Consider the following 19,599-nt stretch of genomic DNA (forward strand, 5'->3'; position numbering starts at 1 on the left):
AAATTTTACACGTCTGTCTATCCATCCATTTCTTTTAACTTTGTTAACTGATCTCTTGCAATAATATATAAATATTAATACAAGAAATGCCATACTTTTGCGCTGTTTTATCAATTTTTTTCTTAAGAATCAGTATTTTATTTATTTATTTATTTTACCTGCCTATAATATATCAGGGTGGAAAACACGGTTCTATTAGTTTAAAGCTAAAAGGCTAATATAATAATATATGGAAAAATCAGATGCTTTTTTTAACACTTAGGTTCATACTCGTTGCTCTCAATTCAGAAATTTGATTACTTTTGGTTACAAAAATAACAAGGGTTATTATCACTACTTTTAAAGCTGTTGAACAAAATATAAATAAAATATTCTTGACAGTAGAAGTTGAATTTTAAAAATGTAAATACATTAAAATGATTCTCAAATGATGAGGAAAGATACTTATACAAAGAGGAGTGTTATTTATGTGAATTTCTTAGAGCAGAAAATATATGCATGACCTGATTATGCATATATTTTGCAAAGAATTCAATGTCAAGATACAATTTCTTACAGCATTCTTATTAAAATTATAGTTCATACTCGGGTGGATATCCTTACTCCCTATCTTTGTAAATAGTCACTGGGTATGACTAGTGTTCAAAGTTCAGATTTCAGTGAACATCTGGAATAGCTGAAGTGCTCAACTTGTTCAATGAACTTCGTTTCCAATTTAAATATTTTTTTATCAGGCAGCATTACATTGCCTTGCATTTTTCAAATTTGTTTTGGAGGATAACCAGAAATAAGTTAGGAGTCAGGAAGTGGGAATTGATTCCGCTTATGAGTAGAAGTCTTTGGATGTTGAATGTTGCAAAGGTGGGATACAAAATCAGTTATTTCTGATTATCTGACACAACTCTTCTCAAGATGCTATTTTAACTACTTACTCTTGGACTTAATCCACAGTTTAAAGGCTGCATCAATATCACATTTCATTTATTTGATGAATAATAACACTACTTGATGATACTTTATTTGATGAATGATACTACTTGCACAGTATTTGTATGAATAGGACAATTTATCAGAAAATATATCAGGCAATTTAATTGAGCAGGTCTATAGATTTTAGATCATTTTAGAGACTGAACTCCAACATAGATAAGACTTATAATCATAACAAAATTTATCTAGATGTTCCTTTATCAGTTATGTAGCAACGAAATCCTACTATTTTTAAAGAACATTTGAAGAAAACAGAATTTCCTTCTCATTCGGATTATCAGTTTACAGAGGTTCCAAATATTTTTGTTAAATATAATTTTCATTTGGGATTGCTGTTCTATTTGAGTTGCATAAATTGCACAGGCTTACTTATATACATATAGCCCATTTATAATTATAAATAAAAAAAGATATTCTATTTACAACCTTACATCCATTTACTGGAAGCATGACTTCTTTCTGGCATGAATAGCATATGTTATATATGATACAGAATATTTACATGTGTTTATAAATTTTACTTACCAGAATAAAGAGGCAACTAGCGGCAAGCCACGTATGTTCAGGAATAGTAGAAAATACCGACAAAATCAAGCAACCAAACACAAGGAGAAAACTGTAAAACAAAAAAGTACAAAAACAGTTGAGGACAGTGAAAGCTAAAAGAGAAGTATAAATGTATGAAGTATTCTGATCTCAGGATAATAATTACAATAAAAGTTGTATGCTGCCCAACATTCAACAAAGGAATTATACCCCACTAGAGTACCTTATGAATGCCCTCCAAAGACATAAAATGGTTCCTATTCTTTTAAAGTTATGATAACGCTGCAAAAAAGGGACGATAGGAGTAAGTTGCATTACATGTGTGCACAATAACCATACTTATTTTATAAGGTTACTTCATGATTTATTTATTTATTTTTTTAAAGCAAGTTTTATTAATTTCAAAAAACAAACAAATCATCATCAACCATTACATTTTTGAACCTTTTTCCATTATAGATTTAACAAGTCAGATAAAACCTTATCTTATACAATACATTTCTGTATTATTTCATCAATTTCTTTCTGACTTGATTATCATCACTCTCTTTCTATGTTTCTACAAGGTTTCACCAATACTCTCAAAGACATAGACAAACACAAACATACATATAAAAAATCTTTTAGTAAAGTAACTTGGCCCCAGGTACCTCTCTTTATATGGGCTTTAATTATATTCATGCTCATCTTACAGATCATTACTTATTTTATTTACCATTCTGTATCTTCCATATAAACTTCTCCATACATTTCACTCTTCATAATTCTCTCTTATTCAATCCATCTTAATTTAAATCATTATATTTGTATCTTTTGCCCATCCTTTATTATCCCTCTATCTCATTCCTTATAATGAAAAAAAAAAAAAAGAATTTCTCCTGAAATCACTAATCAGAGTATGATGCCTTTCTATCCTCTCCCTAAATTAATTAGATTAACATTTAAAATAACACCTAATACCCAATTTGATTCTGCTTGGTACATTCTATCTACTAATTTTTACTTTTAGTAACAATAAAAACAGAGTAAAAAATCAAAAATGTTTAAATACATAATATCCTCCTAAATACGTAGTTAAATAATAAATCTAAATAATAAATCTTATAGCATTCTCATTGCCTTTCACTTCAATATTTTATTACATTTTAAAATCAATCATTATTAAACATTTCAACATTTTAATTTCTTATTAACTCTTAAGCCATTCTAATTTTCTATTTCTAATACGAATGTTACAATACCATCTTGTGTACCTTGCAGAATCTTTTTTAAAAAAAAATTTATGCTTTACCCATTATCCCTAAAAAGGATTCCTCTTTTCCCATCTAATTTTAAAACTTTGTGGCTTTTCTCCGCCTTTCCCTTTCTTTCTTCCCCCACCAAGTCTTCCTACCCCCCCTTCTTCTAACCTCTGTCTTGCCGGCATCCCTTCTCTGTTGTATTCCCTTTTTCTCTTGTTTGCTATCATTGTATTTATTTTGCATCATATTTTTCTCTTTCTTAAATGTTTTTTTAGATCTTAAATCCTTCATTTTCCTCGCTTTCTTCCTTCCTTCTTTCTTAGATGAATTTTGGGATTCATTGAAGATGGCGTCTTCATCTTCTTCTTGTTGCTCTTCAGCTTCCATCTGTATTGTCTGTTCATAGTTAACCAACGCCATTTTTAAAAAAAGAAAAGCTTTTTCCATACCATCTTTACAGGCTGCTTTTGTTTGCTCATATTCATCCCTCAGTTCCTCCAAAGAAAAAGCCATTATAGATCTTTTCTTTTCTTTTTCACACCAACCAAAATATTCCAAAAGAAAAAACAAGACAACCCCAAAGTCCACAATCCTCAATCAATCCAAGCCAAGCCAGAATTCCCCCTTTCTCTTCCAGGGGTAGTATCAGACAAAGAAAAAAAGAAAGTTCAGATCTGTGTTTTGAAGCCTTATTGAGATTTTATTTCTGTTTTCAAATCCTTAAGGCATCTCCTCCAACAAAATCCAACCAAATAGATATATTTTTTGTCCTCTCCCTTCCGACTTATCCCAAAAAGCTAGTTTTACCTGAAAAAGAAAAACAGGTTTCTCAATATCCATTTATTAATTCCGTCGGGGGGGAGAGTAAACTTTCCTTTCAGCACCTCAGAATTGCCGCTTATTTCCTCTTGTGGAAAGAATCATCCAAAAAGCCATCATTTTCAGGAATTAAACTAAATATATCTTAGAGTCCTGGGTCAACCAAGAAAACTTTCACTTTCTCCTCTTCCTCCAGCGCATACTTGCCCAGCTGCCGGCTTCTTTGTGGCGGCCATTACGGACCGCCGCTGCACCGTCTTGGTAAAAGGAGGTTCTGCCGGCTAGGGAGGGGGTCTGCAGCACCCCCAAACCCTTTCCCGGATCCCCTACCTTCAGCTGCCCCTGCAGGCAGCCTTGCTCCGCACCCTTTCGGGTCGGAGCCCCAAAAACGGCTAGCGCGGCAGGGATCGCGCAGCTTCGCGAATCCCTACCGCTCGCAAAGCCGACAAACCGGAAATCCTTGTTCATGATTTATTTTTGTGACTTTTTCATAGAAAGCTCTTAAACAAATGATTGAAATAAAGCTATTCAAAGAACCTTCCACTCACATAACTGAGCTTTTTCAGGCCTCCCCCAATCCCATTGCCTTTCAAAAGTCCATTTGTCTATTCCACGGTCATCTTTCTGCCCATAGGAAAGACACATTAGCAAAACAAATTGTCCCTCATTCCATCCCCAGCCCTCCACAGCAGATGCAGGACTGAAAGATTGATCCACAAGACTTATTTAAAATATTTGCATCCTGAAGATTATCTGCATAGTCTAAGCACTTTATAACAAGTGACAGTAGGGCAGAAATATATAACACAAAAATAGGAGCAACAGTAGCAAAACAGACAAATAAATAGACAAATAAATATGCAACAATAATTAAAATATCACAAGTGACAAAAGAGCAAAAATGGTTATGCACCCATGGCATTCCTTTAAAAAGATTGCTAGTGAGAAGGGAAGAGGGATCTTTCTTAGGCAGGAGTGCCACAGGGTCTAGATGCAGCTGTTTAATATTGAGAAGACAGTGGGGGGAGGGAAAAATCCCTCAGCCCTTCTAGTAGTTTCTTGATGGGATAAGAGGGTAGAAGGAACCCCTTCTAAAGAATTCTACTACTTGTTGTCCTTTGCTGTTAATTCCGAAGCTGACTGTCAAGGTAAAACTATGGGGAACCTAACTAATTGCATAAACAGACTTCATATGCATAAACAGATTTAACATGCACAGATTCTTATAATCAGTTGGGTGAAAATGTGGAAATGTAGGAGAAAAGTAGGCTGAGCTGAAAGGTGGAGTTAAATGTGTCATCAGCTTGGAGCCATTGCGTTGCCACAAGCTACTCAAGTCCAGTTCCCCATGAATTCTATTGATTTTTTTATCTAGCTTCAGTTTAGCTTTGACTATACATTCTTGTATATAGGTAGCAATAATAAACTCTTCTGTGCTTTGAACTCTTCAAATGCTCCTGGTTATTTGCGCCTGACATTAATACAGTAATCCATTTCCACCTATTCATATCTCTATGAATTAATTAATGCATGTTCAAGCTGTTCCTTTTATCTTTTCCATTTTGTTAATAAACACATCTAATTTTAAAGCCAACAATTTATTTATTTCAATTTTATCCTACCTTTATTACATTTTTAGAAGTAACTCAAAGTGGTAAACATATCTAATACCCCTCCCTCCTTCCCCCCCCCATAACATCAACTTGTCAGGTGGGTTGGGCTGAGAAGGAAAGACTGGCCCAAGGTCACCCAGTTATCTTTCATGCCTAAGGCACGCCTTGAACTCACCATCTCATGGTTTCTAGGCTAGCACCTTAACCATTAAACCAAACTGGCTCTTTAATAGTGACATTAACCCATTCTTTCTTTTAAAACCCTTCCCATCATGATATCTACTTAAAGAATCCTACAGAATTCTACAGCACAAAAGGTGGCATAGTTGTTGAAGATGAAATGTCTTCTTCAACCCATGTGGGCCACTGGCCAAGCTCTTCTGTGCATTGTATGGAATAAGGCTGTAAAATACCAACCACCCTGGCATAGACTAAGGGTTTTTTTTGTACTCCTTCTTACTGATGGAAACATGATCAAACTCTAAGAGTTTTCCTCCAAATAATATCACTGGGATTTTTTAATTCTTTTGATTAAGGAGAAATGCTTAGCTTAACACAGTGAACTTAATCTTGGTGGCTTGTATGTCATGATTTATGGAATAGTATTATGCATGAATAAAACCAGCCTTCCATCTTTCCAAGGTTGGTATGAGGACCCAGATTTTTGGGGGGGCAATATGCTGACTCTGTAAACCACTAAAAGAGGACTGGAAAGCACTATGAAGTAGTATATAAGTCTCAGCGCTATGGCTATTGCTATTATAACTTATTCAACAAACCAAAATTAAAATGCAAATGCAAAAACAAATAACAAATTTTAATGCAGTGTGACAAACACTATTACTTTCTTGCTGATTATTGGCAGAATATTTGATTATTTAAAAAGGCGGTCATGAAAAGTGTTGGGAGAAAAATAGCACTCTTGTCACTCTTGTCCCATCTCAATTCAGATCCATCCCTCTCCTTTATCACGGCAGAATTTATTAAGAGCTGTGAAGCACATAAAAAACACTTTTGACAATGTTTTCTTGGGCAAGAACTAGAACATAGAAACACACAAGCTGTTTAAATCCAGAGAAATATGGGTGTTACATTACCATTGACTACAGTATGAATTACTCCACATTTGCTAATTTTCTAACTAAGTTACTTCCTTATAGTTTATTTCTACATGCATAACAAAGGCTCCATCGTGCGATGGCAATATACAATGCAGAGGTGGTATTCAGCAGGTTCTGATCAGTTCTGGAGAACTGATAGCGGAAATTTTGAATAGTTCGGAGAACCGGCAAATACCATCTCTGACTGGAGATTTTACAGTATCCTTTCCCTGCCACGCCTACCAAGCCATGTCCACAGAGCTGGTAGTAAATTTTTTTGAATCCCACTACTGATACAGTAGTTAACAATGGAAATGTCCAGATGCAATATCCACCGTTTTTCACTTGGGTAAAACCAGTGGTTTCCTGAGACCTTTTTCTGGAAGAGGGGAATGTGTATTAACAAGCTTATTATGCCACTGTACATGGCATTTAATATATTCTATTCCTTTGTGGTTGCTGTTGAGGTAATTCCCCGTTAGGAGAATGAGCGCACACAGGGAGATGTAGTGAGAGTGATGAAGAATAACACACAAACAGCACACAGATACACTGTACATGTAAATGTAGGTTTTTACTTCCAATAAATAATCCTTCTCTACGCAGAAGTAGACTGCACTTCATAGACCAGGAAACATAGTTTGTTCCATCCAACTGGGTTATCAGTGATAGACTTGTTGAAGTGTCTTGTGCCATCTTTACCAGGATAGTAACCCACAATTAAACAGTAAACAGCTGTCTGTATACGGTACTGTGTATTCACTCCAACTCTCAGTTATCTGAGCCTGGTATGGCCTGGGCCCATAACCAGTGTTGAGGTAATTCCCCATTAGGAGAATGAGCGCACACAGGGAGATGTAGTGAGAGTGGTGAAGAATAACACACAAACAGCACACAGATACACTGTACAGTAAATGTAGGTTTTTACTTCCAATAAATGTTTAAGCACAGTCCAAGATAAGCAGTCCAAGTCATTCACAGGTAAAGCAGTCAGTGTTCAGTTCAGGGATAATCCAAATATCAAAGTCCAGTATCAAAAAACAGTTCAGTAACAGACTTATATCAATGATCAATAGCAGTCATTAGGAGGAACTGCAACTCTCTCCAACAGAAGTAACAGAGACTCACTGAGACTAAACAACCCAGGTTTCTGGCTCCATCTTATGGCCATTTGCGGAACCACACCAATTACAGTTTTAGCATTCTCTTAAAGATATAGTATTAAAATGTCTTTCCTAGTTTATATATTTCCAACCCAAATAACTGTTAGGTGACTTACATTCCTAACAGTTGCCCTTAGTTTCATACTTTATAACAGTGAATTTAATCACATCTTGTTCCTGGTAACTACCAGGGTCAAGCATAGTAACATCATGGCAGTTCTTTTACCCCTTTATTTCATACACGCCTTACACAAGGAAAATTAACTTAAAGTTACATGCTAACAACTCCTTCCTTTTAAAATAGGCTATTTTCAAACCTAGCATTCAGTGACAGTTTTGGTAATACAAGCCAGGTGGATTACATTTTCCATCACTTCTACTTTCAGTGTGACTTGTTTATGCAAGTAAAATGAGAACTGACCAAAGCTATTATAATTTTTTAAAAATATTTGGATAAAAATTGTATGTAGTATAAGGGTCCCTTCATATAGGGCAGTTTGTAAATTTATAAGCATAAATATGAATACTAAATGAGTTCTTCTTTATAGACTTTATAACTCTATGATTTCAGTAGCTTTCAGCTACTGAACTACCCACATAAAGTTTTAGTAGCATCATTAAGAAGAATAGATTATAGTTAAGCTTTTCTTCAATTGGAAAATAAGACTGTGGCAATTGTAATTCCTGTCTTATTAGTTACACTTTAAGAAGGAAAGAATGAACTCCTGATAACAACTCGTTCCCAAATTAGAAATTCGAATTGTCTGAGTTGGCCTTTCTTATTTCTGTGAACTATAGGGAGTATGGGACAGAAATACTCTTTCACAACCAAATTTTTTTACAGTTTTTAAAATATGAGATTTTATTTTCCAGGGGAAAAGGTATAAAACTTCATTGGTTCTGTCTTTCAATATGCCTCTTCTGAATTCAGTTATCAGGGAAACATATTAGAGAGAACTTGGTATATGAAAAGAATTATTTCCATGAAAGGAAAACCTCTTTAATTGAACTGTTTACCAAATTTGGAGGTGGACTGCTTCTTGCATAAGTCTGTTGGGGGAGTCCCATAAACTGGAAAAGCTGTTTATAATCACCCACAAAAATGCAAACTTGGTTTGTTTTAACCAAGAATTAGGCCACATTGTTTGAGCTTAACCTAGACACTAAGGTAGAAGGATAATCTATGGTCCTAGGCCTTGAAAAGCCTCCTTTTTAAAATTTGAAATCCCCTCAAGTCGCTTTGCCAAATTTCAGTTTCTATTATTCTGAGGTAGAAAACACAGAACACATTACACAAAAACATAGCAGTTGTCTTGATAGAGACATTTTAAGTTTTATTCGGTGGTTCTGCTGGTCTATTGCCACCATGCCATAAGCTTCCAATCAGCTGATCAGCATACTAGGCATCACACTTGATCTCTGCCTTCAACCAGCTTGGAAAATTATTATGTAATCAGGAGTGTCAAACTCAAGGCCCGCCGGCTGGATCCGGCCCATAGGGTGCTTAGATCTGGCCTGTGGGGCCACCCTGGAAGCAGCAAAGGCTCAGCTCATGGTGCCTCTGCCAGCAAAAATGGAGCTCTGTTTACAGTGGCAGAGGGTTGCAGGAGGCCGTCCCAACTGAAAACGGAGATCGGGAGCCCATTTTCACTGGCAGAGCGCAGGGGCGATATCACAGGCACCCCTGACATAGTGACATCAAGCTGCCCATGCCCACCCTGGTCCTGCAGGGTCAAACGCAACCCTGATGTTGCCCTCAATCGAGTTTGACACCTGTGATGACCTATCTGCCTGGTGATGGTTGATTTGCAAGAGGGCCAGGCTTCCAGGAATTCTCTAGCTTGTTTTGACTTAGCTTGGTCCAAGATGCTCAGTTTCTCGGTTGAAACTGTGGTTACATCTGTTTGTCTGTTCTATGATTAAGGAATTTCCGTCATGTTTTCTGACTGTTTATTTTTTGTATTGGATGGATTGTATTATTTTTATTTTTTGTTTCTAAATTTTAAACTCAAGTCTATCAGCAGTAGACAATGTACAAACACTTACTTATAATAAATAAGCAACTTTAAAGTTTTGGAGAAACTTAAAATAGGTCAAAACCACCTCAAAAATTTCCAAGAAACCACATTTATTGAATGTGCAGACTGAAACTGCTCTGCAAACATAATCATTCTTCCTGGGAATGGTAAAGAAAAAAAAATCATTCTATATATAGACTAAAGATGTATATTTTGATTTGGGTGGACATTACCTAAACTAGCTACTACATACATAGAACAGCTTGTGCACAAATTGTTTTATACATCCCTAGTGACTATTACCATTTAATCAGAATGATTGAAAGATAACTATCTCAAGAGAGCAAGATATCTTCTAATATATCAAGCCGTCCTTTAATAGACTGAATGAAACGCACTGGGGAGCCCTTTTAATCCTGCCTCCTTCCTGTAAGATTCAACCTGTAATGTTTCTTCTATGATCGCTTCCGAACTCTTTTTATATACTTTCAAATTTGCTTCACTTATAATAAACAAGACCATAGCTTAGGTCAAACATTTGACCTTCAGTGCATTTTAATTAATGTGTATAATTGCATATTAATGCTAAACTCATTTTTAATCTCTTCAGAATGGCAAAAGTGGACATTATTGATCTCATTTATCTCATTGGAAGAGAAGAGGAAACTAGATGAAACAGACTCATATAGCTCCTTGTAGACTCATAAAGGTTGCCTACTGACATAATAGGATTTCCAGCAGAATAGTCTTTCCTTTCCGTGATTCAGAAATCTCTCACAAAGAGCTAGGTGACCTTTGAGAGCCAATTTGGGAGACCCGTAGAAGGAACACAGGAGAGCAAGCAAATGGAAATATGTATAATATAGCAATCTGCTTGCATAACATTGTGTATGCTACTTTCATTATTTAGAATACTTTTTAATTGATATGTTAATTTAAAATATAAAATGAGAATTTGACTAAACAACTAGTCCAACAGTTGCTTTTAGCTATTGTATGAATGTTAGGTTAATTTAATTTAACCTGAAGAATAAGATACATTTCTTATATTACATTGGAGATGTGCTTTTATATTACACTCTTGCTGCACCCTAGTTTTTATTTTATGAATTACCAAAAGTTATGTTTTCCTACATTCTGATGTAAAAAGTTATGTTATTGTTAAACAGGTTAACAGCTTATAAAACATACTGTTTTGATTGTTTGGAGTGTTCATATCAGTTATTATTAATGCATTTATTTACAGATTACAGATACTTAAGAAGAAGAGCACTGTTTTCTTTTTGAGATGGCAATTGTCAGTAAACAACATAATCTAATGATAAAAATTGAATTATCAATACATACCTCTTTATGTCTGTAGCAGTGGTAGGATTCAAAAAAATTTACTACCGGTTCTGTGGCTGTGGCTAGTAGGTGGGCATGGTTAGGTGGCCATGTGACTGGGTGGTAGAGCAGGACAACACAATTAAGATTTTGAAGCCAGACAGTTCAAAGTAGTAAGAAACATTTCTGAAAAGTTGATGCTTTGTAATTACAGTATTGGTTTTGAGGAATGAATAGTGAAAAGTGAATATATTACACAAGCTGAAGCATTAATATTCATACTTTGACACTATGTTTGACAGCCATGGTGGATATTTATGTAACCAGGATGAGATATTTGCCCTAATCCTATTTTTCTCATTTAAAACTCCCAGAAAACAACAGATAAGCAGCCTTAAAGTCTATAAAAGGAAAGAAATGTAACTACTAAAGCAAACTGCCTGAGTTATAACAATGAGGATTCTGAGAGATTATTCAAGCTATTAAAATTCGAGATCTCAAACAAGTTAAATCATGGAGTCCTTGGCGCTTTCTGAGCTTGGTTGTTTTCTTGCAGTCATTTCATTACCGGGCTAGGTGGCATTTTCAGTGCTAAAAGGGAGTGGGATTTTCTCTCTGTGTATATACAGTACCTTCTCTGTCATTGTTGGTGGGGATGATGTTTTCTTCTTTGTAATTCCTTGATTAGGCTGTTGTTCACTGCTTTATTAATTTGAGTTGATAGTTCTTTGATTAGGGTATTGTTTACAGTTTGATTATTTGTCTGGTATTGCTCCTGGTGTTAATAATGCCTGCTTATTTGGGGGTTGATTGTTGGTGAGGAGGTGTTCTAGTTGGGATGCTCACCATTTCTCAATTGAAACTATGGTTAAGTCTGTCCATGTGTTGTGAAATTAAAAAGTCTTCATCATCTTACTGCCAGTTGGTGTTCTTGGATGCAATTTGCTAGTCCCCTATCTATTTATCCTACATAATGTTATAGTCCTTACACAATATTTTGTAGATAATTCACGTTTTTATCTTTTGGGGCCACGACTTTGGATTATTTAAGTTGTTTTGAAGAACTTTAGTTGGTTTGTGGGCTATGGTAATGCCATGTGGCTGTTGGCTGTTTCTGAGATTTTTTATGCATGGCAGTGCTATTCTTTTCATAGCTTGTGTTGGTTGAGTGGTCAGGCACTTTTTGGTAAAGTTGTGTGTGTATCCATCCATTGGAAGATGTTGTATTGGTAATCTGTTTCCTTTTTTCTGATATTCTGGGTTGCTAAAGTGTGTTTGGGTTATGTAATGCTTCTCTTATTGAATGCTTCTCTTGTGGGAAGTTGGGTTGTTACTTTGGTATGGAAGCACTTGGTTAGTGTAGGTTGTATATCCATATATATCCACATAAGTTAAATTATATCCACAACTCCAATGATCTGAGACATACTACTGAAGGGATTTGGACTTCTCTGTTTCCAAATGTAATTAGTCACTCTACATGTTAAATGACAAGTTTTTCTATGATTATCTATATATAATTCATAACTTGCAACTACTAAATTCTTAAACTGTGTTTATCTCAAAAAAATTTATGCATAACAAATTTTCCTTATAACAAAATTATTACAAAATTATTATTAAAAGATAGTTAAGTAACTCTTTTCATTAGAAGTTCAAATGTCTATGGAGATTCTCAGTCATCTAGGACAGAGGTCTCCAACCTTGGCAACTTTAGAATTCTGGGAGTTGAAGTCCACAAGTCTTAAAGTTGCCAAGGTTGGAGACCTCTGATCTAGGACATGGTTGTCCCAAAGGTGATTCCCCCCCCTCTTTTTCTCAAGAGGCACCTGGACTTTCTGGTTTTTCTTTAAAGACATTTTTGACTTCTCATCCAAGAAACTTCTTCAGCTCTGGAGAATAAGCTGAAGAAGCTTCTTGGATGAGAAGCGAAACATCCAGCTGCCTCTTGAGAAAAAAAAAAGCACCTTTAGAAGTCCCAAACGTTTTTCAGAAATATAAACTTACTTTATAATCTCTAAGGGTTATTAATTATATTAGTACTTTAATGTTTTTGCCTTTCCTTGGAAAACTTGTTTCCACAAGGAAAATACTTCTCTGGATCATCTATATTATTTCTTAGAAAAGAGTCTGCTAACTTCATTCAAGCAGACAAAATGTTTGCATTCATTATTTTTATATACAGGGAAGCTTTCTATTCTTCCTTGAAGTGCTTTCTCTATAACTAATGTATTTCTTACCATGACTTCCCTATAAGAATTTTAAATTAGTTAATTTATGTTTGAGAAATGTAAATTGGTGTAAAAGAGATTCAGTGAACTCAATTTAAGTATCAATGCTGTTGTTACCATTGTAAAGAAGAATCATACAAGAGTAGATTACTTGCACATGGTTGGATTTCTGCCTGGAGTTCCATGCTGTCTCTGGGAGTTCTCTATTATTTATGAAATGGTGCTAGCTTTCAAAAGAGAGTTTTGTCTTTGATCTGCTCTGAATACTGGGCAAGAAAGATTTTAGCTGTTAATCACAAAAATAACCCATTATTTAACCTATAATGTACCAGTTTATAGAGATCTTCTCTTTTTACACATTGAAGAGCAATGTATACTCTTCAGTATCTAGTTGGCTATGCTGCACACATGAAAGAAACATACAAAAACATGGTACTTTTGTTGATGCATATCTAGTATACCATCTGGAATATCCATGGAAATCTAATAGTGGCTCTGCTGTTTGGAATGTAACTTGGATATACCAAGTACTGTTGTTACATATGCAAATGGGATAACCACACAAGAGAGTCTAATTATATTAAAAAGAAATGGCCATTCTAAAAAAAATTTGGTTCCAGGATAGAAAAACTGGCACATGAACCACTTGTTGACCTGACAAAGATATTTTTTGCCTCCACTATGACATAAAATTCAGACTGATTACAAATTTGTTTGCACAAGGATCTTTGTTGGTCCATAGATCAATGATAAGTAGTCCGAAGATTTGTTAGTGAGGCCAGAGAAAATTGCCTAGGAAAAAAATCAAGGATGTTGTTGAGAATTTTCTTGGTAACTACAGAGTACATTCAGTCTTACAGGATACATGAAGCCATGAAAGTGCAACATATCACTGATTATTCATTTATTGCATTCACACTTGGACTTCTTTCCTGAAAATCTAGTTACAGTCAGGGACAAGCATGGTAAAAGGTTTTACTAGGGCATTGCCACAATGGAAAAATGGTACCAGGGCAATGATAATCCATCAGTGCAGGCTGACTATTGTTGGAGACTTCAGTAAAATGCATTAGACACCGAGTACAAATGAAAATCAACTGCAAAACATTTTTGGTCCTGTTGAACTCATGCAACATATTATAAATGTTATAAAATTAAATATATTATAGCCATTAAAAGTTAACTGCCATTTGAAGTGCCATTTGGTATCATAACTACCAAAAAGTTTTTCAGGAAGCAAATATTTTGAAAAAAATGTGTTCTCCATTATAATTCCTAACTTTGAATAACATTGCCTTACTTGCGTCATCTGAGCATATAATACTGATCTTATGAAGTCGAACATTAAAATGTCAGTTGCATGATGCTATAGAATATTGTCTTGGCCAACTCAGTTGTGACAAAACAACCGTATTATTATTGGAAATAGACCTTCCGATGAAGTCTAAGAGTGTGAATAATTTTATTTTTTCTTTTGGGAGTTATTTTCTATTGATGGATATATTGTCAGGCACAAGGAACCAAAATGATATTGTGAACTAATTGTTCTCCCATGAGCTGTTCAGAGTATCCAGAAGTGGGAGGTGCTTCAGTCTCTTCTGGAAAGGCTGGGCTTAAAACTCCAGGACGCTCCTCCTCCTCCACGGGCCACCTCCCCAGCATCCCCCAATTTTAGCTCAGCCTTCATGGTAAGAGGTTGTGCACTCCCTGACTGGAACGGTTTTCTGATTCAGGTTTGCTCTTGGGTTATTTCGGCTTGTAAAAATCTTCCCCATTTAATTTGGCTTTTTTCAGGCTTGTGCCTCTATTAGGTTGCCTCGATCAGTTTAAAAACAGTTTCTTTGTAACTAGCGGAGCCTGCCACTCCACGGGCAGCCTGAAGCGACCACCTCAGGCAATTACCTTATCTAACTTTCCGATCGTCTTTTCTGCGATCGTAGCAGAGCACTTGCAGCCGCGGCTCACTTCGCCTTGCCGTTTCGTCTGACAGGAGCATTTAACTCACAAATTAGAGCCTCAGCAGCAGCGGCTCGTTAGACTTCTCAGACATTAGCAGCGGAGATTCTGGCTTCCCACCTTTTTCAACAGCTGGCTCAAGTTCGCGCCTAAATATCACAGGTGCCATTCCCCACTGGTTTCCCTTTTTGGGGACCGGGGCAGTACCTTCCCACTTCATTCTCCCTGGGTTTAGCTCTCCCTTGTCTGGCTGACATTGGATAAGCAGGCTCGTCATTAAACAGGAATTTCCTTGCAATTGCCTCTGGATCATTTCTTTGGAGTGAAGCTGCAAGTGCCATTTTAAACAGCGGGATGTTTTGTTTTGACAGGAAAGAATCCACCTCAGATCCTGTATAGCTGGTTTCCCTTGTTGGGGACCAGGGATCCAGAAAGTTCTCACTTGGAGCGCTTGGGGGTATCCCTTGTTGGGGACCCTTAGATACTGTTTACCATATGCACAGTTTTACATATAGATATAGGCATATGTATATGTGTATGTGTGTGTGTATATATATATACACACATATATATACATATATACATATATATACACACACACATATATATATACATATATATACATATATATACATATATATACATATATACATATATGGCCTTCAGCTTTGTTCGGGTATTTTCCCACGTCATAGTAGTGGTGCTTTTAAAGTTGTAGCAACATTTCAGCAGAATCTCATCTGCCATCATCAGGCTTCTGTATTGTATATATGTACATATATACATATATACATATATACATATATACATATACATATACATATACATATACATATACATATACATACACACACACACACACACACACACACACACACACACACACACACACACACACACACATATATATATATATATATATATATATATATATATATATATATATATATATATATATGTTTTTTGAGGTTCTCGCGGGTATTTGTATGTGGATCTTTGGTTATTCGGGTTTTCTCCCGCGTAAGATTGGAAGTATCTAGGCAACGTTTCGATGAAGTCTCATTCATCATCTTCAGGCTTGTGTCTTCGGCTCTGTGCTTCTCAGAGTGAAGATTATTGCAGCGACAGAATTCTCTGCCGACACCACTTTTAATGCAGTCAAATATCTCAGATTTTGCTATTGTGATCAGCACTATGAATATATCGCCCTACCATTCGGTCTGGCTTTGGCCCCTAGGACCTTTACCAAGGTCCTAGCGGCTTTGGCTGCCTCGCTCAGGATCAAATCTATTCGCTTATAATGTTATCTGGATGATATTTTAATTTTGTCATCTTCCAGACATCAAGCAAAATTGGATACCAAGATTACTCTGGAGACCCTTCAGGGTCATGGCTTTTCCATAAATTGGGATAAAAGCCATTTGATCACCTCAACTAGGTTAGTTCATTTAGGGGCAGTGATAGATACTGTGGAGGGCAAGGTCTTTCTCTCTCAGGACAGGTTAAACAGTATCCAGTCTTTGGCCAGAGAGATCAGAGCCTTAAAGAGGGTTTCCCTGGCAGTGCTGTCTCAACTGTTAGGGAAACTGATTTCTTGTATTTCCATTGTGCCTTGGGCTCGATTCCATTCTAGAGAGCTGCAATGGTTCCTGCTACCTTTCCAGCGATCCGGAAGAGCCACTTCCAATGTCTGGATAAAGGTACCGCACAATGTTCTCCAATCGCTCCACTGGTAGTCGGAAAAAATGATAAACAAGGGGTGTCCTTTCAAGGAACCTTACAGGGCAACGTTCACAATAAAAATTAGGGAAATTATTTACAGCGTTGATACAGTGTAAAAAGAGAGGAGTGGTGTTATACATTAAAGATACAATCCCTGCGGGACAAATATATACAGATGATGGTGGAAGGATTTTGATGGTGGCGATAATGGACAATAATCTAAAGATACTTTTAATAGCAATTTATACTCCAAATGATAATCAAGAAGATTTTTACAGGAAATTACATAAGAAGATAATTGCTAATATCTGTCTGATGGGAGATTTTAATGGAATAATAAATAACAAATTGGACTATAAAACACAAAAAACAGCAAAGAAAGCTAGAAAGACATTGCCAAAATCCTTCTTTTGAATGGTGGATGAGATAAACTTAAAAGATGCATGGAGAGAGAGAAATGCGGAAAATAAACAATATACCTTTTATTCAAATAGACATGCATCATGGTCTAGAATAGATATGATATGGATGTAAACAGAATTGCTTTCCAACATACAAGACATTGAAATAGAAGCAAGTACCTGGGCAGATCATAATTCAATAACATTTGTATGGAAAGGACAAAAAAGGAGATCTAGATGGACTTTAAATAATAGAATAACAGAAAAAATAACAGAAAAAAACCTTTAAAATATTGGAAGATGACTACAAGAAGTTGGAAAAAGAACTACAGAAATTTCCACAAAAAAGGACATTAAAATTAAAATGGACATAACTAAACATAAAATGGGGCTAATGGAAAAAGAAGAAATAGCACAAAAAATTAAAAATGCTAAACAGAACTATTTTAAAGATGCAAACAAACCAGGCAGATGGCTAGCATAAAAATTGAGAAAGGAAAGAGACTCGAGAAGGATAAATCAATTGATAAATGAACAAGGACATGTATGCTATGGAAATGCGGAGAAGAAAAAAATTATTCAAGATTACTATAGAAAACTGTACCATCAAGAGAATGTTCAGGAAGAAAGAATTCAACAATACTTACAGGAAGCAAATTTGCCCCAGATACCCAAAGATATTGAAACAATATTAGAAAGTAATATAACAATGATGGAATTAACAGAAGCTTTAAAAAAGCAAAACATTGGGAAAGCATCTGGTCCGGACGGTTTGCCGGTGGAATTTTATAAGACATTCCAGGAAACATTGAATCTTCACTTATTAGAAATTATGAAGTTATGACAAAGAAGAGAATACCCAAAACATGGTCAGAAGCATATATCACACTTGTACCGAAGGAGGACACAGACCCACAGCAGGTTAAAATTTACAGACCTATATCACTATTAAATTCAGATTATAAATTTTTTGCTTCAATTCTGGCAGAAAGACTGAAAAGATACTTAAACAATTTTATTCATCCTGATCAAAATGGATTTCTGCCGAAGAGACAGATTAAAGATAATATGAGAATAATTTTAGATACACTGGAATACTATAAGGCACATCCTGAAAAACAAATGGCTCTGATATTTATAGATGCACAAAAAGCCTTTGATAATGTGAATTGGCATTTTATGCTGTTACAATTGGACCAAATGGGTTTTGGTAAAAAATTTACTCAAGCCATAGAAACAATATATCATAAACAAACTGCAAAGGTTATGATAAATGGAGAGTTAACAGACTTTATGGATATAAGAAAAGGGACCAGACAAGGTTGTCCATTGTCGCCTCTGTTGTTTGTGTTAACACTGGAAGTGCTGAATAGGAACATCAGAGAAGAAAAAGAAATAAATGAATGAAAATTTAAAAAGAAGAGTATAAATTACAAGCTTTTGCAGATGACCTGGTATTTATATTAGAGGATTCATTGGAGTCTGCACCTAAACTGATAGAAAAGATAGAAGAGTATGGGAAAGTAGCAGGTTTGAAAATAAATAAAGATAAAACAAAGATTTTAGCAAAGAACATGTTAGTAAGACGAAAGAAAGAATTGGAGGAAGTCTTGGGGATCCAGGTCACAAACAAGGTTAAAATATTTAGGGATACATATAACACCAAGATGTAGCACACTTAAGGAGGACAATTATCTCAAACTTAAACAACAGATTGCGACAGATTTGATAAAATGGGAAAATTTACAATTATCACTGATTGGGAGAATATCTACAATTAAGATGAATGTATTGCCTAGAATCTTATACTTATTCCAGACAATTCCAATCAGATTAGGGAAAGAATTTTTTGAAGATTTAAACAAAATAGTGCTAAAATACATTTGGCAGGGGAAGAAAGCAAGAATAAAACTTAAATTGCTACAAGATGCAAGAATAAGAGCAGGATTTGCTTTGCCCAATTGGGAATTATACTACCAAGCGACGAGTCTGATGTGGGTAAAGGAGTGGATAACACTAAGGAATACTAGACTTTTGAATTTAGAAGGACATGACCTGCTGTTAGGGTGGCATGCCTTCCTCTGGTATAAGGGAACTAAAACGCAGGGGTATTTTAGAAGACATTATATTCGAGAAGCATTGTTTCTAAACTGGGAGAAGATAAAAAAGCAATATTATTTAAAAATTCTGCTATGGTTATCTACTATTGAAGCTTTTTCCTATCCAATAATATATAAAAAGGAACAAACAGTTAGATATGGTGAGATATTGAATGAAGAGGGTGAACTTAAATCTATGCAAGCGTTGTAAGAACAAGGTGTAAAAATGAATTGGTTTTCATATTTGCAAATACAATCTAGATTTGATAAAGATGTTAAAACAGAAGGTATCTATGATAAGTTGACTGATTTAGATAAAATTTTGACAGGTACTGATGAAACAGTAATCAAAAAACTTTATGGACACTTGCTAG

At 35.5% G+C, this 19,599-nt stretch overlaps 1 protein-coding gene across 2 annotated transcripts in view; it reads right to left on the minus strand.

Annotated features, from left to right (window-relative positions):
* Positions 1-19,599, minus strand: part of KCNQ5 (potassium voltage-gated channel subfamily Q member 5) — a 335,350-nt gene that overhangs the window by 114,263 nt on the left and 201,488 nt on the right. For both annotated transcript variants that reach the window (XM_026665208.2, XM_026665209.2), the window contains exon 2: positions 1,516-1,606. In XM_026665208.2, coding sequence (XP_026520993.2) covers positions 1,516-1,606 — 91 coding nt within the window. The remainder of the gene's footprint in view (positions 1-1,515; positions 1,607-19,599) is intronic.

The sequence above is a fragment of the Notechis scutatus genome, chromosome 1 (assembly GCF_049901735.1).
Source record: "Notechis scutatus isolate UNSWTSFEM ecotype Mainland chromosome 1, rNotScu1.2, whole genome shotgun sequence".
Classification (NCBI taxonomy): domain Eukaryota; kingdom Metazoa; phylum Chordata; class Lepidosauria; order Squamata; family Elapidae; genus Notechis; species Notechis scutatus.